Source organism: Anomaloglossus baeobatrachus, chromosome 5, assembly GCF_048569485.1.
Source record: "Anomaloglossus baeobatrachus isolate aAnoBae1 chromosome 5, aAnoBae1.hap1, whole genome shotgun sequence".
Classification (NCBI taxonomy): Eukaryota; Metazoa; Chordata; class Amphibia; order Anura; family Aromobatidae; genus Anomaloglossus; species Anomaloglossus baeobatrachus.
Window position 1 is genome coordinate 592,447,439 of NC_134357.1, and position 26,689 is coordinate 592,474,127.

The window sequence follows — 26,689 nt, forward strand, 5'->3', positions numbered from 1 at the left end:
AGACTAGGCCGGGCCCCTCAGCCGCAGCGGCCGGTCCTGGTAGGACATAGGGACGTGGGTCACTAGTCGACTCTGCTACATCCATTTCCCCTCCGCACATCGGGGCAGTTGTAATCAGCTCTTCCACCTCGTTGGTCCACTGCTCCATCATCCTGAAGATCTGTTCCTGCTGGCGCTGGTGGAACTGAATCACCCGGGCCCTCATCCAGGCCACGGTCCCGGACTCGGGGCCTGGCACCATCACTGCCGGGGCTTCTGGCACAATGCTGTTAAGGGGCCGCGGCTCTAGCGGTTCCCCCTGGTGTACTTCACGGACGTCCCGATCGTCGGCAGCCGGCTGGTCCGCCGGAGCGGCTGGGCAGGGTATCGCTACCAGTTGGGCAGGTAGCGGGCCTAATGGCGGGGCGGCAGCAACTATCAGGGGTAGCGGGGAGAGAGGCAGGGTGAGCGGAAGCCGGCCGGGCCCCTCAGCTCCAACGGCCGATCCCTCAGGAATACAGGGGCGTGGGTCGCTTACCCGCTCCTCCAAATCCTCTTCTGCCTCGCGTCGCCACATAGCAGCCACCACGTCCGCCATGTCGGTCTCTCACTCCTCCAGGAGGAGTTGCATATGAGCCTGCAGACGGTTACTCAGCGGGACGGTCCGGTCCCTCAACCACGTCGCCGTTCCGGGCGCGGGGGCTTCCTCGTTGGGAGTTGGGTTGTACATCTTGGCAATCGTGCCTTCCAGGAACCCAGTCAGTCTGCAGAGTCCTGGCGTCCCTGCTTTTATGGCTGCAGCTACATGCGGCCAGCCGCCATCGCGTCCCCCTTAGTTCTTTCCGGCCCCTCCTCTCTCGGGGCGGGGTCTTGGCCTTCGCGCCTCTACTGCTCGAGAAGACGCTCGAGCGGGAACTTTTCGCGCCAAAGATGGCGGCTTCTGCAATTTTTCTGCCGGATACCTCCGGCGGTAACAAGGCGCACCTCTACCAGACGGCAGAGCGGTAAGATCCTGTTCGTGACGCCAAGTTGTCGCGGGCGGGGAGGAGGGTGTCAGCACACCGCGCTCGCCCCCTTCTGCTCGGGTCTGGCGGCCGCTGCTCAGTGGTGGCTCGAGCCGTAGGCCGGATCCCGGGGGTTTCTCGAGCGGCACTCCTCGCCCGTGAGTGAAAGGGGGGTTTGTTGGGTGTGGGGATTGTTTATAGTCCGTGACGCCACCCACGGTTGTGGTGATTGCACCACCGCTGCTCTGGACGGGGATCCCGGGGATGGTGATGGGGAGCAGCCAGGTGTTGTGTTGCCCCTCCGTGGGTAGGGGTTGGTGATCCCGGGGTCCGGTGATGGTTTGTGAGGTACGGGGCCTGGTGGGCGCAGGGACGCGGGGGCAGCGCTGTGCCTTGCGGCACTGTGGTACTCACTCAGCCTGAGACACGGACACAGTTTGTACGGTAAACCAAACGGCTGGTAGGACGGTCCCACAGACGGCTGCACCTGCACTCCCGGTAGTTGACGGTGATGTCCCTTTTCCTTGCACCTATGGTTGACTTGTGGTAGCGGTGGATTCCCTCCGGTTACCCGCTCCCCGACTACAATCTGGGCCGGAGGAGCTCTACACTTTGCCCGCAGGCGCTGGCCCTGAGAAACCGGTGCCCTGGCGGTGGCGGTGTCTCTCTGCTTCAGGTTGGGCTGTTGCCTTCACTCGGGACCCGGTTGCTGGGGGATCTACGTCCCCTTCACTGACGGATTCGGCAAATTTGGCGACTCCTAGCCTTGCCGGGGTCCGAGAGGCCCCTGCCCTGTTGCTGACTGTCCTTCAGAACACTGCTCCAGACCACCGGGCACACAGCCAACGGGGTCCTTCCAGGAACTTCCAAACGGTCCCACTCCAGACGGTCACCGCCGTCGCTGACCTTGCTGATCTGGCCCTACACAAAGCTGGACCCTTCAGGCTTTCCTTCCTTCTTGTCACCTCACTTGCTTTCCTCCTTTTCCACTTTTACTTTCCTTACTTTCACTTGCTGTTTACTCTTGCCCTGCCTGGGCTACTCTGCCTGGTTTCTCCCGCCTCCAGAACTGTGATCTCCTTGGTGGGCGGAGCCAACCGCCTGGCCCACCCCCTGGTGTGGATCATCAGCCTCTGGAGGAAGGCAACAAGGATTTGTAGTTTAGCTGTGATGTGCCTACCTGGAGTGTGGGGTGTGGTGGTGTTGTGACCTGTGACCCCTGGCTTGCCCAGGGCGTCACATATATATCCCCCATCCTGATATATATGTTCCCCATTCTAGGCCACATCCATCTATTTATGACCCCATCCTGGTAAAAATATCCCCCATCCTGGTATATATGTCCTCATTCTAGTATATATATGTCCCCTATCCTGGTATAGATGTCTTCATCCTGGTATAAATGTTGCCATCCTGGTATATATTGTCCCCTTCCTAGTATCTGTCTCCCTCCTGGTATATATATCCCCCATCCTGATATATATACAGTGCCTACAAGTAGTATTCAACCCCCTGCAGATTTACAGTGTCTACAAGTAGTATTCAACCCCCTGCAGATTTACAGTGCCTACAAGTAGTATTCAACCCCCTGCAGATTTACAGTGCGTACAAGTAGTATTCAACCCCCTGCAGATTTACAGTGCGTACAAGTAGTATTCAACCCCCTGCAGATTATACAGTGCGTACAAGTAGTATTCAACCCCCTGCAGATTTACAGTGCGTACAAGTAGTATTCAACCCCCTGCAGATTATACAGTGCGTACAAGTAGTATTCAACCCCCTGCAGATTTAGCAGGTTTGATAAGATGCAAACTTCAAACAAGAGCAGGATTTATTAACAGATGCATAAATCTTACAAACCAACAAGTTTTGTTGCTCAGTTAAATTTTAATAAATTTTCAACATAAAAGTGTGCGTCAATTATTATTCAACCCCTAGGTTTAATATTTTGTGGAATAACCCTTGTTTGCAATTACAGCTAATAATCGTCTTTTATAAGACCTGATCAGGCCGGCACAGGTCTCTGGAGTTATCTTGGCCCACTCCTCCATGCAGATCTTCTCCAAGTTATCTAGGTTCTTTGGGTGTCTCATGTGGACTTTAATCTTGAGCTCCTTCCACAAGTTTTCAATTGGGTTAAGGTCAGGAGACTGACTAGGCCACTGCAACACCTTGATTTTTTCCCTCTTGAACCAGGCCTTGGTTTTCTTGGCTGTGTGCTTTGGGTCGTTGTCTTGTTGGAAGATGAAACGACGACCCATCTTAAGATCCTTGATGGAGGAGCGGAGGTTCTTGGCCAAAATCTCCAGGTAGGCTGTGCTATCCATCTTCCCATGGATGCGGACCAGATGGCCAGGCCCCTTGGCTGAGAAACAGCCCCACAGCATGATGCTGCCACCACCATGCTTGACTGTAGGGATGGTATTCTTGGGGTCGTATGCAGTGCCATCCAGTCTCCAAACGTCACGTGTGTGGTTAGCACCAAAGATCTCGATCTTGGTCTCATCAGACCAGAGAACCTTGAACCAGTCTGTCTCAGAGTCCTCCAAGTGATCATGAGTAAACTGTAGACGAGCCTTGACATGACACTTTGAAAGTAAAGGTACCTTACGGGCTCGTCTGGAACGGTGACCATTGCGGTGGAGTACGTTACTTATGGTATTGACTGAAACCAATGTCCCCACTGCCATGAGATCTTCCTGGAGCTCCTTCCTTGTTGTCCTTGGGTTAGCCTTGACTCTTCGGACAAGCCTGGCCTCGGCACGGGTGGAAACTTTCAAAGGCTGTCCAGGCCGTGGAAGGCTAACAGTAGTTCCATAAGCCTTCCACTTCCGGATGATGCTCACAACAGTGGAGACAGGTAGGCCCAACTCCTTGGAAAGGGTTTTGTCCCCCTTGCCAGCCTTGTGACCCTCCACGATCTTGTCTCTGATGGCCTTGGAATGCTCCTTTGTCTTTCCCATGTTGACCAAGTATGAGTGCTGTTCACAAGTTTGGGGAGGGTCTTAATTAGTCAGAAAAGGCTGGAAAAAGAGATAATTAATCCACACATGTGAAGCTCATTGTTCTTTGTGCCTGAAATACTTCTTAATACTTTAGGGGAACCAAACAGAATTCTGGTGGTTTGAGGGGTTGAATAATAAATGACCTCTGAATAAACTTTTCACAATTTAAAAAAAAAAAAATAAAAAAAGAAATAACATTCTTTTTTGCTGCATTTCACACTTCCAGGCTGATCTACAGTCCAAATGTCACAATGCCAAGTTATTCCGAATGTGTAAACCTGCTAAATCTGCAGGGGGTTGAATACTACTTGTAGGCACTGTATATGTTCCCCATTCTAGGCCACATCCAGCTATTTATAACCCCATCCTGGTAAAAATATCCCCCGTCCTGGTATATATGTCCTCGTTCTGGTATATATGTCCCCTATCCTGGTATAGATGTCCCCATCCTGGTATAAATGTGGCCCTCCTGGTATATACTGTCCTCCTCCAGGGCCCATGCTGTTATATACTGTCCTCCTCCTAGTATCTTTGTCCCCCATCCTGGTATATGTTCCCTATCCTTTTTTATTTGTCCCCCTCCTGATATATACTGTATGTCTCCATCCTGGTAGATATGTCTCCTTTCTGTTTAATGCAAAAAAAAACATTGTACTCCCCAGCCCCCACACTATTGTGCGGTGCCCTCCTCTACAGCTGGCAGCTTTCATTGGCATCAGGGTTATCTCATTGAATAACGTCATTGTCATACGCCGCCCTCAGTCGACGGGTCTCTGCGCTGCAATGCATTTGAACTGAATGTGCGCCCTCGTGTACACATACAGCTGAAGCAGGGGCTGGGGTAGGGGGGGTCTCTGGAACCTCTGGACCAGGTCTCTCCGATTGATGGCGATGGAAAGCCCCAACCAGGCGCTCTGCATGGATATCTGAAGCTGGCACCAAAGTCCTGTCCTCAGGACCATAACCCCACCTGTGCACCAGATACTGCAGAGAACGACAAATGATCTGGGAACCAATAATTCTTGACACCACAAACTCCAAAGAACTATCAACCAAAACTGGGGGTAGAGGATCATTGAAGCAAACTTCTTCAATGGAGACGTATAAAAAACATTGAGGAAGGCCAACGGGTTGATGATTGCAGTGATTGTGAACAGACTGATAAAACGAGGTCCTAACTTTAGTGAAGGTATCTTAAGCTTTTAGTGGTTAACCAAACCAGATCACCCACACACAGGTCCGGACCAGGCACACGTCCACATTCAGCCGCACGCTTATACCTAGAAGCCATGTCACGTAAATGATGCTGAACTTTTCTCCATGTAGATGATAATGCTGAACCTAATTGGTCCTCTTTGGGTCCCCCGGAAGAGTGACCTTTAAGAAAGGTACAGAATAGAGGATGCTGACCTTAGACACTTTTAAAGGGCAAAGGTGGCTGTGAGAGGCTGGCCTCCAGTAATCTGTGACCCTAGCAACAATCCACAGAAAAGCAGGAATTAACTCCTGCTAGACTGAGCACTAACCAGCACACAACTAATCGACGCCCGAGTCGACTGATCACCAAGGTGCGACAATTCTGGATGGCTGCAGGATGCTATTTTTAGGCTGGGGGGGCCCAATAACCATGGGCCTCCCTAACCTGAGAATACCAGCCCCCAGCTGTCGGCTTTATCATGGCTGGGTATCAAAATTCAGGAGATCTGCTGCTGTGACGCCCCTGAACTAGTCAGGGTTTCACAGGGTACTGCACTCCTTTCTCTTCTGGTGCAGAACTCACCCTTCATGGTTCTGGGATCCTAACCCTTGGTATTGCTTCCATCAGCACTCAAATCCTAGCCACACCTCACACCACAAACTGTCAGGCACACCAGTGGGTGGTCTAGCTGGAAAAGGGCCGCCCACCTAGGGGTCAGACAGACTGCTGGGAGGGAAAAGTTCAGTTCAGTGGTAGCCCTCAGAGAGTGAGGAGCTGGGAGTTGGAGCTCCCTGGGAGACGTTGGGTAGGTCACAGACGGTGGTCTGGGACCGGAGGAGTCGGAGACTCGGTCGCAGGGTATTGGAGAAGGGTGCCTCGACTTAGTTTTGGAGAACGGTTGGCACCGGAGTATCTAGTAACAGAACCGGTACCGAGCACGGCGGGGTAAAGGACCCTAGGTAAGGGAGTTGCTTTACGCAACCTGATAATTTACCTGTGGAGGACAGTCTCTTTATGAACTTTCCCCAAGAGCTCAGAGATCGAAGGCACCAACACAACGAGGGGGATTGGGCTTTCCAGCTTATGCGGCCCACTGAAATCTCAAGTGTCAGCCATCCAGAGTACAGCTCCCCTATTTAAACATAGGGAGCGGACTCATCAGCAATACCAAAGGGAGCGGACTCCCGGACGAGCTCCCCCTAAAGTGGCAGCGGCACCCAGAGACTTGATTTACTCCTGTGTCAGAGTCTGCTTAATGGTTGCATCACTACCAACACGGCCTGAGTGAGAACACTGCCCTCCCCTGCGTCCCACCTGCACCATGCTCACCTTCCCTTACACCATCCAGAATCCCGGGGCCTCCCCTACCCGTGGAGGGAACTTCATCTGGCTGCCCCGCTCCATCTCCCCCGGATGCTCCTATCGGCAGCGGCGGTACTCCCCTTACCACGAACCACGGATGGCGTCACAAACTCTTATCTCCTGTAAATAGCCCCCTTTATTTTCGAGTGGCCACAAGCCTCCGAGTCCGGAGACCCTCGAGCCACAGCAACCCGGATCTGAGCAGTCCGACTGCTGCAGGGGCGGCACACTGCCATTTTTTTTAAAATGATTTATTTAAATTTAGGATAATATTCCTGGTGGTCTAGGGTGCTGAAAGTATTTTGGATACTATTCCTGGTGGTCTACGGTGATGAAAGTATTTTGGATACTATTCCTGGCGGTCTACGGTGATGAAAGTATTTTGGATACTATTCTTGGTGGTCTACGGTGCTGAAAGTATTTTGGATACTATTCCTGGCGGTCTAGGGTGCTGAAAGTATTTTGGATACTATTCCTGGCGGTCTAGGGTGCTGAAAGTATTTTGGATACTATTCCTGGTGGTCTACGGTGATGAAAGTATTTTGGATACTATTCTTGGTGGTCTACGGTGATGAAAGTATTTTGGATACTATTCCTGGTGGTCTACGGTGATGAAAGTATTTTGGATACTATTCCTGGTGGTCTAGGGTGATGAAAGTATTTTGGATAATATTCCTGGTGGTCTAGGGTGCTGAAAGTATTTTGGATACTATTCCTGGTGGTCTAGGGTGCTGAAAGTATTTTGGATACTATTCCTGGTGGTCTAGGGTGCTCAAAGTATTTTGGATACTATTCCTGGTGGTCTACGGTGATGAAAGTATTTTGGATACTATTCCTGGTGGTCTACGGTGCTGAAAGTATTTTGGATACTATTCCTGGCGGTCTACGGTGATGAACGTATTTTGGATACTATTCCTTGTGGTCTAGGGTGGTGAAAGTATTTTGGATACTATTCCTGGTGGTCTAGGGTGGTGAAAGTATTTTGGATACTATTCCTTGTGGTCTAGGGTGGTGAAAGTATTTTGGATACTATTCCTGGTGGTCTAGGGTGGTGAAAGTATTTTGGATACTATTCCTGGTGGTCTACGGTGATGAAAGTATTTTGGATACTATTCCTGGTGGTCTAGGGTGGTGAAAGTATTTTGGATACTATTCCTGGTGGTCTACGGTGATGAAAGTATTTTGGATACTATTCCTGGTGGTCTACAGTGATGAAAGTATTTTGGATACTATTCCTGGTGGTCTACGGTGGTGAAAGTATTTTGGATACTATTCCTGGTGGTCTACGGTGATGAAAGTATTTTGGATACTATTCCTGGTGGTCTACGGTGCTGAAAGTATTTTGGATACTATTCCTGGTGGTCTACGGTGCTGAAAGTATTTTGGATACTATTCCTGGTGGTCTACGGTGATGAAAGTATTTTGAATACTATTCCTGGTGGTCTACAGTGATGAAAGTATTTTGGATACTATTCCTGGTGGTCTACGGTGCTGAAAGTATTTTGGATACTATTCCTGGTGGTCTACAGTGATGAAAGTATTTTGGATACTATTCTTGGTGGTCTACAGTGATGAAAGTATTTTGGATACTATTCCTGGTGGTCTACGGTGCTGAAAGTATTTTGGATACTATTCCTGGTGGTCTACGATGATGAAAGTATTTTGGATACTATTCTTGGTGGTCTACGGTGGTGAAAGTATTTTGGATACTATTCTTGGTGGTCTACGGTGCTGAAAGTATTTTGGATACTATTCCTGGTGGTCTAGGGTGGTGAAAGTATTTTGGATACTATTCCTGGTGGTCTACGGTGCTGAAAGTATTTTGGATACTATTCCTGGTGGTCTACGGTGGTGAAAGTATTTTGGATACTATTCTTGGTGGTCTACGGTGATGAAAGTATTTTGGATACTATTCTTGGTGGTCTACGGTGGTGAAAGTATTTTGGATACTATTCCTGGTGGTCTACGGTGCTGAAAGTATTTTGGATACTATTCTTGGTGGTCTACGGTGCTGAAAGTATTTTGGATACTATTCCTGGTGGTCTACGGTGCTGAAAATATTTTGGATACTATTCCTGGTGGTCTACGGTGCTGAAAGTATTTTGGATACTATTCCTGGTGGTCTACGGTGGTGAAAGTATTTTGGATACTATTCCTGGTGGTCTACGGTGGTGAAAGTATTTTGGATACTATTCCTGGTGGTCTACGGTGCTGAAAGTATTTTGGATACTATTCCTGGTGGTCTACGGTGGTGAAAGTATTTTGGATACTATCCCTGGTGGTCTACGGTGCTGAAAGTATTTTGGATACTATTCCTGGTGGTCTAGGGTGGTGAAGATATGTATATAATTAGATAGAAATTGTACATCCAGACGACATCAATAAAAAAACAAAAAGAATTTATTGTATTTTTTGTTTTTCAGTATTTTTTTTACAATATTAAATAATTTTTCTTTTTGTAACAAATATGGTAATAAAAGTGGACCTGTTCCATTAGATAAAATAAAGTATCAGTCTGAGTGTTGAACTTTCTGTTCACCGTGGACCCTGATAATAAAAAGATATAAAATGGTTCTAGGCGGCGAGTCCAGCGTCTTTGGCCATCCCATAAAATATCCCTCTGGCTGCGATGAGACTGGTTGGAGTGTCGAATTCGGCAATTTTCCCTTTGTCTAGAACCAGAACCCTGAAAGAGAAATGATTAGAAAATCAGCTATAATGATGACACATCCAGGCCGCGGGAGGGGGGCAGTCATGGAAAATGCACTGAATTCATGTTTTAGGACACAATGTGCCCCCCACCCCAAACACAGGACTATGCCTCCAGAGAAATGCTTTCACTTTCAGTTTCCTAGAACCAGGGTTTTGCCCGATTTTGCAATGAGCATGTGATGTAGGCAGCCGCACATGTAACTGATCCTGCGTATACCCACCTGGTGTAATCCATGATGGTATTAAGCCGGTGGGCGATGGTGAGGACCGTGCAGTCCTCAAACTGCGTCCTGATGGTCATTTGTATGAGGTCGTCCGTTTCCAGGTCAATGGCGGCAGTGGCTTCGTCCAGTATCAGGATGCGAGTCTTGCGGAGGAGAGCGCGGGCCAAACACACGAGCTGCCTCTGACCGACACTGGGAAAAAGCAGAGACAGCAGTTATGGTGTTGCATGGAATGGAGGAATTATGACCCAGCAGAAGACTTTCCTACCTGAGATTCTCGCCACCTTCTGAACATTCATACTCCAACTTCTCGTTTTGGCTGGAAACAAACTTTTTTAAGTTCGACAACTCCAGCGCTTTCCAGATCTCATCATCAGAATATTTATCAAAGGGGTCGAGGTTCATTCTAAGGGTTCCTGAGAAAAGAACTGGGTCCTGCGAAAACACAAACATATGAGTGTGTCATACCAAGACACATTGAAACACATAACTTGGAGGTTCGTTTGGTCCCGCCTCTGAGGTCCTTATATTTCTGGCGATCCATGTGCCTCCAGCTTTGAGACCCGTATGGATTCAGCTTCAAGGTCCACATGGCTTCAGCACTGAGGTCTGTGTGGATTTAGCTCCAAGGTCCGCGTGGATTCAACTCTGAGGTCCATGTGGATTCAGCTCCAAAATATGTGTGAATGCAGCTCCAAGGTCCATGTGGCTCCAACTTCGAGGTACATGTGGAATTCAGCTCCAAGGTCTGTGTGGCTTAAGTTGTCAGGTCCCTGTGGCTCCACCTTGGAAGTTCAAGTGGTAACAAATTGGAGGTCCCTATGGCGCCAGGTTGGAGGTCCATGTGGCTTCAGCTCCGAGGTCACAGTTGCTACAGCTTCAAGGTCCGTGTGGTCTCTGCTCGAACGTCCATGCGACTCAAACTTGGAAGTCCATGTGGTACCCACATGGAGGACCCTATGATGCCAGCTCGGCGGTGCGTTTGCTGTTAAATAGGAGGTCCATGAGGTCCCAGATTGGAAGTCTGTGTGGCCTGAGCAATGAAGCTCTTTCAGTCCCAGCTATGTCATGACCTGTGAGCCTACCTGAGGGATGATGGTCAGCATAGACCGGAGGTTGTGCAGCCCGATCTCTGAGATGTTCACACCATCAATTTTGATGAGTCCTTCTGCTGCTTCCAAAATCCGGAAGAGACAAAGTGTCATGGAAGATTTCCCCGCTCCCGTCCTTCCAACGATCCCAACCTGTAAACAATATAACAAGTTATAGAGGAACACTGGTTTCTACTCTGGTCTGCTGTGTAATAATCGTATATTTACCTTTTCTCCTCCCTTAACTCCGAGGCTCAAGTTCTTCAGCACCAAATCCAAGCCGGGCCGGTAGCGCACTGAGTAGTTTGAGAACTCGACTTCCCCTCTGCTTGGCCAGTCCTCTGGAGGTTTCTTATCTTCTATGCTCCATGGAGCCTACAGACAGAAGGTAGGAGGTGGGTGGGCAAACTGTCCTCAGTTCTCTTACTTATCCCTCGGGGCATCTTGCAGGGACTGATACAAGCATAGAGGCTTCTTAGGGCCTACGTGTCACTCTCTTCTAGGTATCACAAGATCATCCATGTTGGACACACATCTGTAGGGCTCACCTCCATTTCTGTCTCGGAATATTCTTTGACGCGCTCCACAGCCACGATGTTAGTCTCCAGGTCAGAGGTCATTCTCACCATCCAGTTCAAAGACATGGTCACCTTAACGATAAAACATGGAGGTAATCTCAAGGAGTTCTACCACCGCTCTTGGTCGATATGAAGAAAGGACTCACCTGTAAGGCGTAAGATACCGAGAGCCCCACGATCCCAGGACTCAGGTTCTCTCTACCAATCACCACGAAGAGAGCAGCGAAAAGTACGACACAATTCCCGACAAACTCCACCCGGATTCCAAGCCACCTGGAGCAATGAAACAACCCGGGACAACTTACAACCTCCATCATTTATTCAAAACTCTGGGCCGTCTAGAGTTTCTGGGGGCACAGACCTTTACGGACATGGGGGAGGGGTGAACACAATTGCACCAAGTTTTACCTGGAAATACAATGAAGCAGATTTTGAGCGCGAGGACAGAGTCTGAGCGAGCGGCACAGAGACAGAGAAGCAAATGTGGCGGCTCCGTTCATGCAGACAGCGAGAGAGGGAAGAAAAGGCTGAAGAGTCGGAAGAAAGGAAAGAGAGAAAAATCAGCAAAAGGACAGGACGGCACAGAATATCCCCCAAAAAATCACAGTCGCACATGGCGATCAGTGCGCAGTATCCACACTTATTTTAGATTCTTTAATAGGAAGGGTACCCCTCATCAGTCAACCGGGCGGCCCTCAACTCTTATGCCAGTGCCACCACACATCAAGGGAAGGACAGGACAGCATAGAAATGACCCCCCAAAAAAATCACAGTCGCACATGGTGATCAGTGGGCAACATCCACACTAATTTTAGATTCTTTAAATGGAAGGGTACCCCTCATCAGTGACCCCCGAGCAGTAAACCGGGCGGCCCTCAACTCTTATGCTAGTGCCACCACACATCAAGGGAGGGACAGGACGACACAGAAAATACCCCCAAAAAAATCACAGTCGCACATGCGGCGATCAGTGCGCAGTATCCACACTTATTTTAGATTCTTTAAAAGGAAAGGATTCCCTCACCTGTGACCCCCGAGCAGTCAACTGAGCGGCCCTCAACTCTTATGCCAGTGCCACCACACATCAAGGGAAGGACAAGACGGCACAGAAAATACCCCCAAAAAAATCACAGTCGCACATGGCGATCAGTGGGCAACATACACACTAATTTTAGATTCTTTAAAAGAAAGGGTACCCCTCATCAGTCAACTGGACGGCCCTGCACATCCTGGGAGGGACATTGGCACTGTGACGGGGGGGATTTTTTCAAGATGCCAGCAAGAAATGAAAGCAAAAAAGCAGCAGGAAGCGCCGAACCCCGATAGATAATGTCCCCCCCGATCATATGCACAGCGCTCCGCACCTGTTGGACGCTATGCCCGGGTAGTAGCTCTTCTGATTTTCGTCCACTTTGTTGTCACTGAGTAGCACGAAGCTGTTTTGGCGTCCGTACGCCCGGATAATGCTGGCACCAGTGATGGTTTCTGAGAAATGGGAGTAGATGGGAGAGCGGCTGACGGACTCCAGGCGCTTCAGCTGACGGGATGTGGCCACGTAGAATCTCTGCAGAAGCACAAGGAGAAACGTCAGAAACGCCCAGTCCTAACACGTGATTTCAGGGCTCCATACTGGCCCCCATAAGACTCTGCACAGGCTCCACCCCTCAAACCTTCCACACTCTCTTTTGGAAAAATGTGTGTGTGTATTTTATATATACACACACAAAGTCATGGCCAAAAGTGTTAGCACCCTTGAAGTTGAATTATTCCAGAAAATGAAGTATTTCTCTCAGAACATTAATAATACACCGTCTACACCGCCCCTCTCCACAATATCTCTCCACACTGCCCCATGTGTATTATCCTCCCACACACTGCCCCTCTGTATAATATCCCCCGTACAATGCCCCTCTGTATAATATCCCCCCCACATACTGCCACTCTGTATAGTATCTCTCCCACAGACTGCTCCTCTGTATAACATCCTCCACACACACTGCTCCTCTATATAATATCCCCCACAAACACTGCTCTTCTGTATATCCTCCACACACACTGCTACTCTGTATAATATCCCACACACACACTGCTCCTCTATATAATATCCCCACCCACACACTGCTCCTCTGTATAATATCCCCTACATACACTGCTCCTCTATATAATATCCCCCCCACACACTGCTCCTCTGTATAAAATCATCTACACACACTGCTCCTCTATATAATATCCCCCCCACACACTGCTCTTCTGTATATCCTCCACACACACTGCTCCTCTGAATAATATCCTCCACACACACTGCTCCTCTATATAATATCCCGCCCCACACACACACTGCTCTTCTGTATATCCTCCACACACACTGCTCCTCTGTATAATATCCCCCACACACACTGCTCCTCTATATAATATCCCCGGCATACACACTGCTCTTCTCTATAATATCCTCCACACACACTGCTTCTCTGTATAATATCCCCCCCCCACACACTGCTCCTCTCTATAATATCCTATCCACACACACTGCTCTTCTGTATAATATCTAGCCCACATACACATTTCCCCTCTGTATAATATCCTCCTGGTATATATGTTCCCATCCTGGTTTATTGTCACCTTGCTAGCTTATATGTCCTCCTCCTGATATATATGTCCCTATCCTTGGACCCTCCGGGTATATATGTCAATCTTCAGCTGACAGAGCCCTTACCTTTCCCCGCCGCATGCCATGTCCTCGCCACCTCTGCATTGAATGCAGCAGTGTGAGGAGGCCGCAGAGTGATGACCTCATCATGCTGCTGCCCACTGGGCCACAAGATGACGAGCACTCTGCTCTACAGACTTTTCTTCCGCAACATGGCTAATTTGCATGTGATGCCGTAGAAAAGCTTCACGTGCAAATTAGCTGTATGCAGTGGGGACACTACCGGCCCCTCCGCTGCAGCTGTGACTGGGGCACGGTGAAGAGAGGGGCCCGGGGCTTAAAAAAGCTAAGTACTTATCACGGGTCCAGCCGGGCCCCCCTCTTCACCGGATCCCATACACCAGTCACGGCTGTAATGACCTGATAGTGGCCCTGCGTGATATATATGGGAACAGCACTCCCTGTATACAGAGATACATGATAACATTCTGTCTGCAGCCACCACTAGGGGGAGCTCCCTGTATACAGAGATACATGATAAGATTCTGTCTGCAGCCACCACTAGGGGGAGCTCCCTGTATACAGAAATACATGATAAGATCCTGTCTGCAGCCACCACTAGGGGGAGCGCCCTGTATACAGAGATACATGATAAGATTCTGTCTGCAGCCACCACTAGAGGGAGCTCCCTGTATACAGAGATACATGATAAGATCCTGTCTGCAGCCACCACTACGGGGAGCTCCCTTTATACAGAGATACATGATAAGATCCTGTCTGCAGCCACCACTAGAGGGACCTCCCTGTATACAGAGATACATGATAAGATCCTGTCTGCAGTCACCACTAGGGGGAGCTCCCTGTATACAGAGATACATGATAAGATCCTGTCTGCAGCCACCACTAGGGGGAGCTCCCTGTATACAGAGATACATGATAAGATCCTATCTGCAGCCACCACTAGGGGGAGCTCCCTGTATACAGAGATACATGATAAGATCCTGCCTGCATCCACCACTAGGGGGAGCTCCCTGTATACAGAGATACATGATAATATCCTGCCTGCATCCACCACTAGGGGGAGCTCCCTGTATACAGAGATACATGATAAGATCCTGTCTGCAGCCACCACTAGGGGGAGCTCCCTGTATACAGAGATACATGATAAGATCCTATCTGCAGCCACCACTAGGGGGAGCTCCCTGTATACAGAGATACATGATAAGATCCTGTCTGCAGCCACCACTAGGGGGAGCTCCCTGTATACAGAGATACATGATAAGATCCTATCTGCAGCCACCACTAGGGGGAGCTCCCTGTATACAGAGATACATGATAAGATCCTGCCTGCATCCACCACTAGGGGGAGCTCCCTGTATACAGAGATACATGATAAGATCCTGTCTGCAGCCATCACTAGGGGGAGCTCCATTTATACAGAGATACATGATAAGATCCTGTCTGCAGCCACCACTAGGGGGAGCTCCCTGTATACAGAGATACATGATAAGATCCTATCTGCAGCCACCACTAGGGGGAGCTCCCTGTATACAGAGATACATGATAAGATCCTGTCTGCAGCCACCACTAGGGGGGAGCTCCCTGTATACAGAGATACATGATAATATCCTGTCTGCAGTCACCACTAGGGGGAGCTCCCTGTATACAGAGATACATGATAAGATCCTATCTGCAGTCACCACTAGGGGGAGCTCCCTGTATACAGAGATACATGATAAGATCCTGTCTGCAGCCACCACTAGGGGGAGCTCCCTGTATACAGAGATACATGATAAGATCCTGCCTGCATCCACCACTAGGGGGAGCTCCCTGTATACAGAGATACATGATAATATCCTGCCTGCATCCACCACTAGGGGGAGCTCCCTGTATACAGAGATACATGATAAGATCCTGTCTGCAGCCACCACTAGGGGGAGCTCCCTGTATACAGAGATACATGATAAGATCCTATCTGCAGCCACCACTAGGGGGAGCTCCCTGTATACAGAGATACATGATAAGATCCTGTCTGCAGCCACCACTAGGGGGAGCTCCCTGTATACAGAGATACATGATAAGATCCTATCTGCAGCCACCACTAGGGGGAGCTCCCTGTATACAGAGATACATGATAAGATCCTGCCTGCATCCACCACTAGGGGGAGCTCCCTGTATACAGAGATACATGATAAGATCCTGTCTGCAGCCATCACTAGGGGGAGCTCCATTTATACAGAGATACATGATAAGATCCTGTCTGCAGCCACCACTAGGGGGAGCTCCCTGTATACAGAGATACATGATAAGATCCTATCTGCAGCCACCACTAGGGGGAGCTCCCTGTATACAGAGATACATGATAAGATCCTGTCTGCAGCCACCACTAGGGGGGAGCTCCCTGTATACAGAGATACATGATAATATCCTGTCTGCAGCCACCACTAGGGGGAGCTCCCTGTATACAGAGATACATGATAAGATCCTGTCTGCAGTCACCACTAGGGGGGAGCTCCCTGTATACAGAGATACATAATAAGATCCTGTCTGCAGCCACCACTAGGGGGAGCTCCCTGTATACAGAGATACATGATAAGATCCTGTCTGCAGCCACCACTAGGGGGAGCTCCCTGTATACAGAGATACATGATAAGATCCTGTCTGCAGCCACCACTAGGGGGAGCTCCCTGTATACAGAGATACATGATAAGATCCTGTCTGCAGTCACCACTAGGGGGAGCTCCCTGTATACAGAGATACATGATAAGATCCTGTCTGCAGTCACCACTAGGGGGAGCTCCCTGTATACAGAGATACATGATAAGATCCTGTCTGCAGTCACCACTAGGGGGAGCTCCCTGTATACAGAGATACATGATAAGATCCTGTCTGCAGTCACCACTAGGGGGAGCTCCCTGTATACAGAGATACATGATAAGGTCCTGTCTGCAGCCACCATTAGGGGGAGCTCCCTGTATACAGAGATACATGATAAGATCCTGTCTGCAGCCACCACTAGGGGGAGCTCCCTGTATACAGAGATACATGATAAGATCCTGTCTGCAGCCACCACTAGGGGGAGCTCCCTGTATACAGAGATACATGATAAGATCCTGTCTGCAGCCACCACTAGGGGGAGCTCCCTGTATACAGAGATACATGATAAGATCCTGTCTGCAGCCACCACTAGGGGGAGCTCCCTGTATACAGAGATACATGATAAGATCCTGTCTGCAGCCACCACTAGGGGGAGCTCCCTGTATACAGAGATACATGATAAGATCCTGTCTGCAGTCACCACTAGGGGGAGCTCCCTGTATACAGAGATACATGATAAGATCCTGTCTGCAGCCACCACTAGGGGGAGCTCCCTGTATACAGAGATACATGATAAGATCCTGTCTGCAGTCACCACTAGGGGGGAGCTCCCTGTATACAGAGATACATGATAAGATCCTGTCTGCAGCCACCACTAGGGGGAGCTCCCTGTATACAGAGATACATGATAATATCCTGTCTGCAGCCACCACTAGGGGGAGCTCCCTGTATACAGAGATACATGATAATATCCTGTCTGCAGTCACCACTAGGGGGAGCTCCCTGTATACAGAGATACATGATAAGATCCTGTCTGCAGCCACCACTAGGGGGAGCTCCTGTATACAGAGATACATGATAAGATCCTGTCTGCAGCCACCACTAGGGGGAGCTCCCTGTATACAGAGATACATGATAATATGCTGTCTGCAGCCACCACTAGGGGGAGCTACCTTTATACAGAGATATATGATAAGATCCTGTCTGCAGCCACCACTAGGGGGAGCTCCCTGTATACAGAGATACATGATAAGATCCTGTCTGCAGCCACCACTAGGGGGAGCTCCCTGTATACAGAGATACATGATAAGATCCTGTCTGCAGCCACCACTAGGGGGAGCTCCCTGTATACAGAGATACATGATAAGATCCTGTCTGCAGCCACCACTAGGGGGAGCTCCCTGTATATAGAGATACATGATAAGATCCTGTCTGCAGTCACCACTAGGGGGAGCTCCCTGTATACAGAGATACATGATAAGATCCTGTCTGCAGCCACCACTAGGGGGAGCTCCCTGTATACAGAGATACATGATAAGATCCTGTCTGCAGCCACCACTAGGGGGAGCTCCTGTATACAGAGATACATGATAAGATCCTGTCTGCAGCCACCACTAGGGGGAGCTCCCTGTATACAGAGATACATGATAAGACCCTGTCTGCAGCCACCACTAGGGGGAGCTCCCTGTATACAGAGATACATGATAAGATCCTGTCTGCAGTCACCACTAGGGGGAGCTCCCTGTATACAGAGATACATGATAAGATCCTATCTGCAGTCACCACTAGGGGGAGCTCCCTGTATACAGAGACACATGATAAGATCCTGTCTGCAGCCACCACTAGGGGGAGCTCCCTGTATACAGAGATACATGATAATATCCTGTCTGCAGCCACCACTAGGGGGAGCTCCCTGTATACAGAGATACATGATAAGATCCTGTCTGCAGTCACCACTAGGAGGAGCTCCCTGTATACAGAGATACATGATAAGATCCTGTCTGCAGTCATCACTAGAGGGAGCTCCCTGTATACAGAGATACATGATAAGATCCTGTCTGCAGCCACCACTAGGGGGAGCTCCCTGTATACAGAGATACATGATAAGATCCTGTCTGCAGTCACCACTAGGGGGAGCTCCCTATATACAGAGATACATGATAAGATCCTGTCTGCAGTCACCACTAGGGGGAGCTCCCTATATACAGAGATACATGATAAGATCCTGTCTGCAGCCACCACTAGGGGGAGCTCCCTGTATACAGAGATACATGATAAGATCCTGTCTGCAGCCACCACTAGGGGGAGCTCCCTGTATACAGAGATACATGATAAGATTCTGTCTGCAGCCACCACTAGGGGGAGCTCCCTGTATACAGAGATACATGATAAGATCCTGTCTGCAGTCACCACTAGGGGGAGCTCCCTGTATACAGAGATACATGATACGATCCTGTCTGCAGCCACCACTAGGGGGAGCTCCCTGTATACAGAGATACATGATAAGATCCTGTCTGCAGCCACCACTAGGGGGAGCTCCCTGTATACAGAGATACATGATAAGATCCTGTCTGCAGCCACCACTAGGGGGAGCTCCCTGTATACAGAGATACATGATAAGATCCTGCCTGCAGCCGCCACTAGAGGGAGCTCCCTGTATACAGAGATACAAAAGATCCTGTCTGCAGTCACCACTAGGGGGAGCTCCCTGTATACAGAGATACATGATAAGATCCTGTCTGCAGCCACCACTAGGGGGAGCTCCCTGCATACAGAGATACATGATAAGATCCTGTCTGCAGCCACCACTAGGGGGAGCTCCATGTATACAGAGATACATGATAAGATCCTGTCTGTAGCCACCACTAGAGGGAGATTCCTGTATACAGAGATACATGATAAGATCCTGTCTGCAGCCACCACTAGGGGGAGCTCCCTGTATACAGAGATACATGATAAGATCCTGTCTGCAGCCACCACTAGGGGGAGCTCCCTGTATACAGAGATACATGATAAGATCCTGTCTGCAGCCACCACTAGGGGGAGCTCCCTGTATACAGAGATACATGATAAGATCCTGTCTGCAGCCACCACTAGGGGGAGCTCCCTGTATACAGAGATACATGATAAGATCCTGTCTGCAGCCACCACTAGGGGGAGCTCCCTGTATACAGAGATACATGATAAGATCCTGTCTGCAGTCACCACTAGGGGGAGCTCCCTGTATACAGAGATACATGATAAGATCCTGTCTGCAGTCACCACTAGGGGGAGCTCCCTGTATACAGAGATACATGATAAGATCCTGTCTGCAGCCACCACTAAGGGGAGCTCCCTGTATACAGAGATACATGATAAGATCCTGTCTGCAGTCACCACTAGAGGGAGCTCCCTGTATACAGAGATACATGATAAGATCCTGTCTGCAGCCACCACTAGGGGGAGCTCCCTGTATACAGAGATACATGATAAGATCCTGTCTGCAGCCACCACTAGGGGGAGCTCCCTATATACAGAGATACATGATAAGATCCTGTCTGCAGCCATCACTAGGGGGAGCTCCCTGTATACAGAGATACATGATAAGTTCCTGTCTACAGTCACCACTAAGGGGAGCTCCCTGTATACAGAGATACATGATAAGATCCTGTCTGCAGCCACCACTAGGGGGAGCTCCCTGTATACAGAGATACATGATAAGATCCTGTCTGCAGCCACCACTAGGGGGAGCTCTCTCTATACAGAGATACATGATAAGATCCTGTCTGCAGCCACCACTAGGGGGAGCTCCCTGTATACAGAGATACATGATAAGATCCTGTCTGCAGCCACCACTAGGGAGAGCTCCCTGTATACAGAGATACATGATAAGTTCCTGTCTGCAGCCACCACTAGGGGGAGCTCCCTGTATACAGAGATACATGATAAGATCCTGTCTGCAGCCACCACTAGGGGGAGCTCCCTGTATACAGAGATACATGATGAGATTTGTCTCCATCTGGTGGTGAGAGTTGAGTATGCGGCCCCCATAGAAATGCCTACTGTTTAGTTTCAGCACTGACCTGCACAAAGAAGTAGCTGAAGGCCAGCGGTATAATGACCACAGCGAAGAGAGGCGTGCTGGACACGATGACAATCATGGTTGAGATTGAGGTGAAGAACGTGGCCAGGAACATGAGGATGGTCGGGGGGATGACTTCATCGATGACGTAAATGTCCTTAGAGAAGCGGTTGATGATGCGTCCGATGGGCGTGGTGTCGTAGAAGGACTGCGGGGTGTGCATCTTATTATCCAGGAGGGCTTCATGCAGCTTCCGGGCGGCACCGATCCCAGCCATGGCCAAGGTGAAGGAGGACGCCATCACCAGGACCCCTGATAGGAGAAGAACGCGTCAGACATCTGGATGTGCCGCGGCCATCTCACCCGCAGCCTCGCGCCTTCCTGACCTTGTAGTAACCCCAGCGCGGCGTACACTCCGACTCTGCGCTGCGTGTTCTGCTGTGTGCCGTTGATGACCGCCTCGTTGGTCCAGTCGCTCAACCATACGTTGGCCCCGATGGCCGACGCGTTTTGGCAGCAGTACAGGAAGCAGATGAAGAATGAGACGGCGAGTCCGACCGCCTTGATGTACTGCCAGAACACGGTCATCTTCACCTGCGGATGCACAATGCGTGGCGTCAGTGATATCACATAAGCATGGCTCGTTCTCTGCACGCAGGACCACCGCACGCACCCGCCCGGTCTCCGCCGTCTCCGTCTGGATCAGCTTCTCCATCTGCGGCTTCTTCGTTGTGGCCGTTTCTGACATTTTCCTTTCGCAGAGCCTCCTGCGCGTGGACATGGCGTGCGAAGGCTCCGTGTCCGAGGAGAGGACGCTGATCTGTCTGAGGAGCGAGATAAACGGGTTACAGCAGAGCCGGAGCGCACATCCCGGACACAGCAGCGCCGGAGCGCACGTCCCGGACACAGCAGAGCCGGAGCGCACGTCCCGGACACAGCAGAGCCGGAGCGCACGTCCCGGTCACAGCAGAGCCGGAGCGCACGTCACAGACACAGCAGAGCCGGCGCGCACGTCCCGGACACAGCAGAGCCGAGCGCACGTCACAGACACAGCAGAGCCGGAGCGCACGTCCCAGACACAGCAGAGCCGGAGCGCACGTCACAGACACAGCAGAGCCGGAGCGCACGTCCCGGTCACAGCAGAGCCGGAGCGCACGTCCCGGACACAGCAGAGCCGGAGCGCACGTCCCGGTCACAGCAGAGCCGGAGCGCACGTCCCGGACACAGCAGAGCCGGAGCGCACATCCCGGACACAGCAGAGCCGGAGCGCACGTCCCGGACACAGCAGAGCCGGAGCGCACGTCCCGGTCACAGCAGAGCCGGAGCGCACGTCACAGACACAGCAGAGCCGGCGCGCACGTCCCGGACACAGCAGAGCCGAGCGCACGTCACAGACACAGCAGAGGCGGCGCGCACGTCCCGGTCACAGCAGAGCCGAGCGCACGTCACAGACACAGCAGAGCCGGCGCGCACGTCCCGGACACAGCAGAGCCGAGCGCACGTCACAGACACAGCAGAGGCGGCGCGCACGTCCCGGACACAGCAGAGCCGAGCGCACGTCACAGACACAGCAGAGCCGGCGCGCACGTCCCGGACACAGCAGAGCCGAGCGCACGTCACAGACACAGCAGAGCCGGAGCGCACGTCCCGGTCACAGCAGAGCCGAGCGCACGTCACAGACACAGCAGAGCCGGAGCGCACGTCCCGGTCACAGCAGAGCCGAGCGCACGTCACAGACACAGCAGAGCCGGCGCGCACGTCCCGGTCACAGCAGAGCCAAGCACACGTCCCGGACACAGCAGAGCCGGAGCGCACGTCCCGGACACAGCAGAGCCGAGCGCACGTCACAGACACAGCAGAGCCGGAGCGCACGTCCCGGTCACAGCAGAGCCGAGCGCACGTCACAGACACAGCAGAGCCGGCGCGCACGTCCCGGTCACAGCAGAGCCAAGCACACGTCCCGGACACAGCAGAGCCGGAGCGCACGTCCCGGACACAGCAGAGCCAAGCACACGTCCCGGAAACAGCAGAGCCAGAGCGCACGTCCCAGACACAGCAGAGTCGGAGAGCATGCCTCAGATATAGCAGAGTCGGAGCGCATGTCCCGGACACAGCAGAGCCGGAGCACACGTCCCGGACACAGCAGAGCCGGAGCGCACGTCCCAGACACAGCAGAGCCGGAGCGCACGTCCCAGACACAGCAGAGTCGGAGCGCACGTCCCAGACATAGCAGAGCCGGAGCGCATGTCTCAGATATAGCAGAGTCGGAGCGCATGTCCCAGATATAGCAGAGCCGGTGCGTACGTCACAGACACAGCAGAGCCGGAGCACACGTCCCAGACATAGCAGAGCCGGAGCACACATCCCAGACACAGCAGAGCCGGAGCACACGTCCCAGACACAGCAGAGCCGGAGCACACATCCCAGACATAGCCGAGCCGGAGAGCACATCCCAGACACAGCAGAGCCGGAGCGCACGTCCCGGACACAGCAGAGTCGGAGCGCATGTCTCAGATATAGCAGAGTCGGAGCGCATGTCCCAGATATAGCAGAGCCGGTGCGTACGTCACAGACACAGCAGAGCCGGAGCACACGTCCCAGACACAGCAGAGCCGAGCGCACGTCCCAGACACAGCAGAGCCGGAGCGCTCACGTCCCGGACACAGCAGAGTCGGAGCGCACGTCCCGGTCACAGCAGAGCCGGAGCGCTCACGTCCCGGACACAGCAGAGCCGGAGCGCTCACGTCCCGGACACAGCAGAGCCGGAGCGCATGTCCCAGATATAGCAGAGCCGGAGCGTACGTCACAGACACAGCAGAGCCGGAGCACACGTCCCAGACACAGCAGAGCCGGAGCACACATCCCAGACATAGCCGAGCCGGAGAGCACGTCCCGGACACAGCAGAGTCGGAGCGCACGTCCCGGACACAGCAGAGTCGGAGCGCATGTCTCAGATATAGCAGAGTCGGAGCGCATGTCCCAGATATAGCAGAGCCGGTGCGTACGTCACAGACACAGCAGAGCCGGAGCACACGTCCCAGACATAGCCGAGCCGGAGAGCACATCCCAGACACAGCAGAGCCGGAGCGCACGTCCCGGACACAGCAGAGTCGGAGCGCATGTCTCAGATATAGCAGAGTCGGAGCGCATGTCCCAGATATAGCAGAGCCGGAGCGCACGTCTTGCCCTCTGGGGCTGCTTAGGGCTCCGCGTCGCACCTGATGAACTTCTTCCGTGCCTCGTTAGCGATGGGCTCGTTATCCACCAGATCCGTGTGATTACTGAGCGTCTCCTCCGCCAGAAGAACTTCCTCCTCGTCCTGGACTGGAGATATGGAGGCCGTGAGGGTGGGATAGAAAGAGGGGGCGCGAGGTTATCAGGAGCGGGAACGTCAGGAGCGGGAACGTCAGGAGCGGGAACGTCAGGAGCGGGAACGTCAGGAGCGGGAACGTCAGGAGCGGGAAAGTCAGAAGCGGGAAAGTCAGAAGCGGGAAAGTCAGAAGCGGGGATGTCAGGAGCGGGGACGTCAGGAGCGGGAAAGTCAGGAGCGGGAAAGTCAGGAGTGGGGACATCAGGAGCGGGAAAGTCAGGAGCGGGAAAGTCAGGAGCGGGAACGTCAGGAGCGGGAACGTCAGGAGCGGGGTGGTCAGGAGCGGGAACGTCAGGAGCGGGAACGTCAGGAGCGGGAAAGTCAGAAGCGGGAAAGTCAGAAGCGGGGACGTCAGGAGCGGGGATGTCAGGAGCGGGGACGTCAGGAGCGGGAAAGTCAGGAGCGGGAAAGTCAGGAGTGGGGACATCAGGAGCGGGAAAGTCAGGAGCGGGAAAGTCAGGAGCGGGAACGTCAGGAGCGGGAACGTCAGGAGCGGGAACGTCAGGAGCGGGAACGTCAGGAGCGGGAACGTCAGGAGCGGGAACGTCAGGAGCGGGAAAGTCAGAAGCGGGAAAGTCAGAAGCGGGAAAGTCAGAAGCGGGAAAGTCAGGAGCGGGAAAGTCAGGAGCGGGAAAGTCAGGAGCGGAGACATCAGGAGCGGGAAAGTCAGGAGCGGGAAAGTCAGGAGCGGGAAAGTCAGGAGCGGGAAAGTCAGGAGTGGAGACATCAGGAGCGGGAAAGTCAGGAGCGGGGTGGTCAGGAGCGGGAAAGTCAGGAGCGGGAAAGTCAGGAGCGGGAAAGTCAGGAGCGGGAAAGTCAGGAGCGGGAACGTCAGGAGCGGGAAAGTCAGGAGCGGGGTGGTCAGGAGCGGGAAAGTCAGGAGCGGGAACGTCAGGAGCGGGAAAGTCAGGAGCGGGAAAGTCAGGAGCGGGGACATCAGGAGCGGGAAAGTCAGGAGCGGGGTGGTCAGGAGCGGGGTGGTCAGCAGCGGGGTTGTCACTTACTCGTCAGCTCCTCCTCCTCCACGTTGTCATCGAAGGCGTAGTTGCGCAGGAATTCGGCGAAGGCGCCGTTCTGGCTCATCAGCTGCTGGTAGGATCCAGTCTCCGAGACCTCACCGTCCACAATCACAACAATGTGATCCACTTGTGGCAGAAAACTGATCCCGTGCGTGACCAGAAGCCGCGTCTGAGGGCGAGAAGATCCCGCTAGAGGATCAGATACAGCTCAGCAGCTCAGATGCACAGCTCATATACACAGCAAAGCAGGGGAGAACACACAGGAGAGGATTAGATACACAGCTCAATATCACATGTGATGGATTAGATACACTGGCTCTGCGGTACACTGTTGGGATACCCGGGGCGGTACTCACTTTTCCGCGCAGTAGGCCGTCAGGACCGATCACATTGTCGAAGATGTGTTTGGCCACGTGAGCGTCCACGGCGGAGAGAGGGTCGTCCAGCAGGAAGACATCGGAGTTGCTGTAGACGGCGCGGGCGAGGCTGACCCTCTGCTTCTGCCCCCCGGAGAGGTTAATACCCTGCGGAGGGAGCGGGGGTCAGTGTCAGCTCAGAGCAGCACAGAGGATGTCAGGAGGGCAGCACAGAGGTTGTCAGGAGGGCAGCACAGAGGATTACAGGAGGGCGGCACAGAGGATTACAGGAGGGCGGCACAGAGGATTTAAGGAGGACGGCACAGAGGATTACAGGAGGGCAGCACAGAGGATGTCAGGAGGGCAGCACAGAGGATGTCAGGAGGGCAGCACAGAGGATTACAGGAGAGCGGCACAGAGGATTTCAGGAGGGCAGCACAGAGGATGTCAGGAGGGCAGCACAGAGGATTACAGGAGAGCGGCACAGAGGATGTCAGGAGGGCAGCACAGAGGATTTAAGGAGGACGGCACAGAGGATTACAGGAGGGCAGCACAGAGGATTTCAGGAGGGCAGCACAGAGGATTTCAGGAGGGCAGCACAGAGGATTTCAGGAGGGCAGCACAGAGGATTTCAGGAGGGCAGCACAGAGGATTACAGGAGAGCACCACAGAGGATGTCAGGAGAGCACCACAGAGGATTTCAGGAGGGCAGCACAGAGGATGTCAGGAGGGCAGCACAGAGGATTACAGGAGGGCAGCACAGAGGATGTCAGGAGGACAGCACAGAGGATGTCAGGAGAGCAGCACAGAGGATTTCAGGAGGGCAGCACAGAGGATTTCAGAAGGGCAGCACAGAGGATTACAGGAGGGCAGCACAGAGGATTTCAGGAGGGCAGCACAGAGGATTTCAGAAGGGCAGCACAGAGGATTTCAGAAGGGCAGCACAGAGGATTTCAGGAGGGCAGCACAGAGGATTTCAGTAGGACAGCACAGAGGATTACAGGAGGGCAGCACAGAGGATTTCAGAAGGGCAGCACAGAGGATTACAGGAGAGCGGCACAGAGGATGTCAGGAGGGCAGCACAGAGGATTACAGGAGGGCAGCACAGAGGATTACAGGAGAGCGGCACAGGGGATTTCAGGAGGACAGCACAGAGGATTACAGGAGGGCAGCACAGAGGATGTCAGGAGGACAGCACAGAGGATGTCAGGAGAGCAGCACAGAGGATTTCAGGAGGGCAGCACAGAGGATTTCAGAAGGGCAGCACAGAGGATTACAGGAGGGCAGCACAGAGGATTTCAGGAGGGCAGCACAGAGGATTTCAGAAGGGCAGCACAGAGGATTACAGGAGGGCAGCACAGAGGATTTCAGGAGGGCAGCACAGAGGATTTCAGAAGGGCAGCATAGAGGATTTCAGGAGGGCAGCACAGAGGATTTCAGTAGGACAGCACAGAGGATTACAGGAGGGCAGCACAGAGGATTTCAG

General features: G+C 52.3%; 1 protein-coding gene across 1 annotated transcript in view; it reads right to left on the bottom strand.

Moving 5' to 3' along the window:
* Nucleotides 1-8,926: 8,926 nt before the first annotated feature.
* ABCC3 (ATP binding cassette subfamily C member 3) overlaps nt 8,927-26,689 on the bottom strand; it is a 64,824-nt gene continuing 47,061 nt past the window's right edge. The window contains exons 18-31 of the mRNA XM_075351483.1: nt 25,204-25,371; nt 24,833-25,016; nt 23,677-23,782; nt 21,132-21,282; nt 20,845-21,052; nt 20,460-20,770; nt 12,518-12,717; nt 11,300-11,426; nt 11,124-11,225; nt 10,804-10,950; nt 10,570-10,728; nt 9,753-9,919; nt 9,482-9,676; nt 8,927-9,234 (exon numbers count right to left, since the gene is read on the bottom strand). Coding sequence (XP_075207598.1) covers nt 9,123-9,234; nt 9,482-9,676; nt 9,753-9,919; nt 10,570-10,728; nt 10,804-10,950; nt 11,124-11,225; nt 11,300-11,426; nt 12,518-12,717; nt 20,460-20,770; nt 20,845-21,052; nt 21,132-21,282; nt 23,677-23,782; nt 24,833-25,016; nt 25,204-25,371 — 2,337 coding nt within the window. The 3' untranslated portion in view covers nt 8,927-9,122. The remainder of the gene's footprint in view (nt 9,235-9,481; nt 9,677-9,752; nt 9,920-10,569; nt 10,729-10,803; nt 10,951-11,123; nt 11,226-11,299; nt 11,427-12,517; nt 12,718-20,459; nt 20,771-20,844; nt 21,053-21,131; nt 21,283-23,676; nt 23,783-24,832; nt 25,017-25,203; nt 25,372-26,689) is intronic.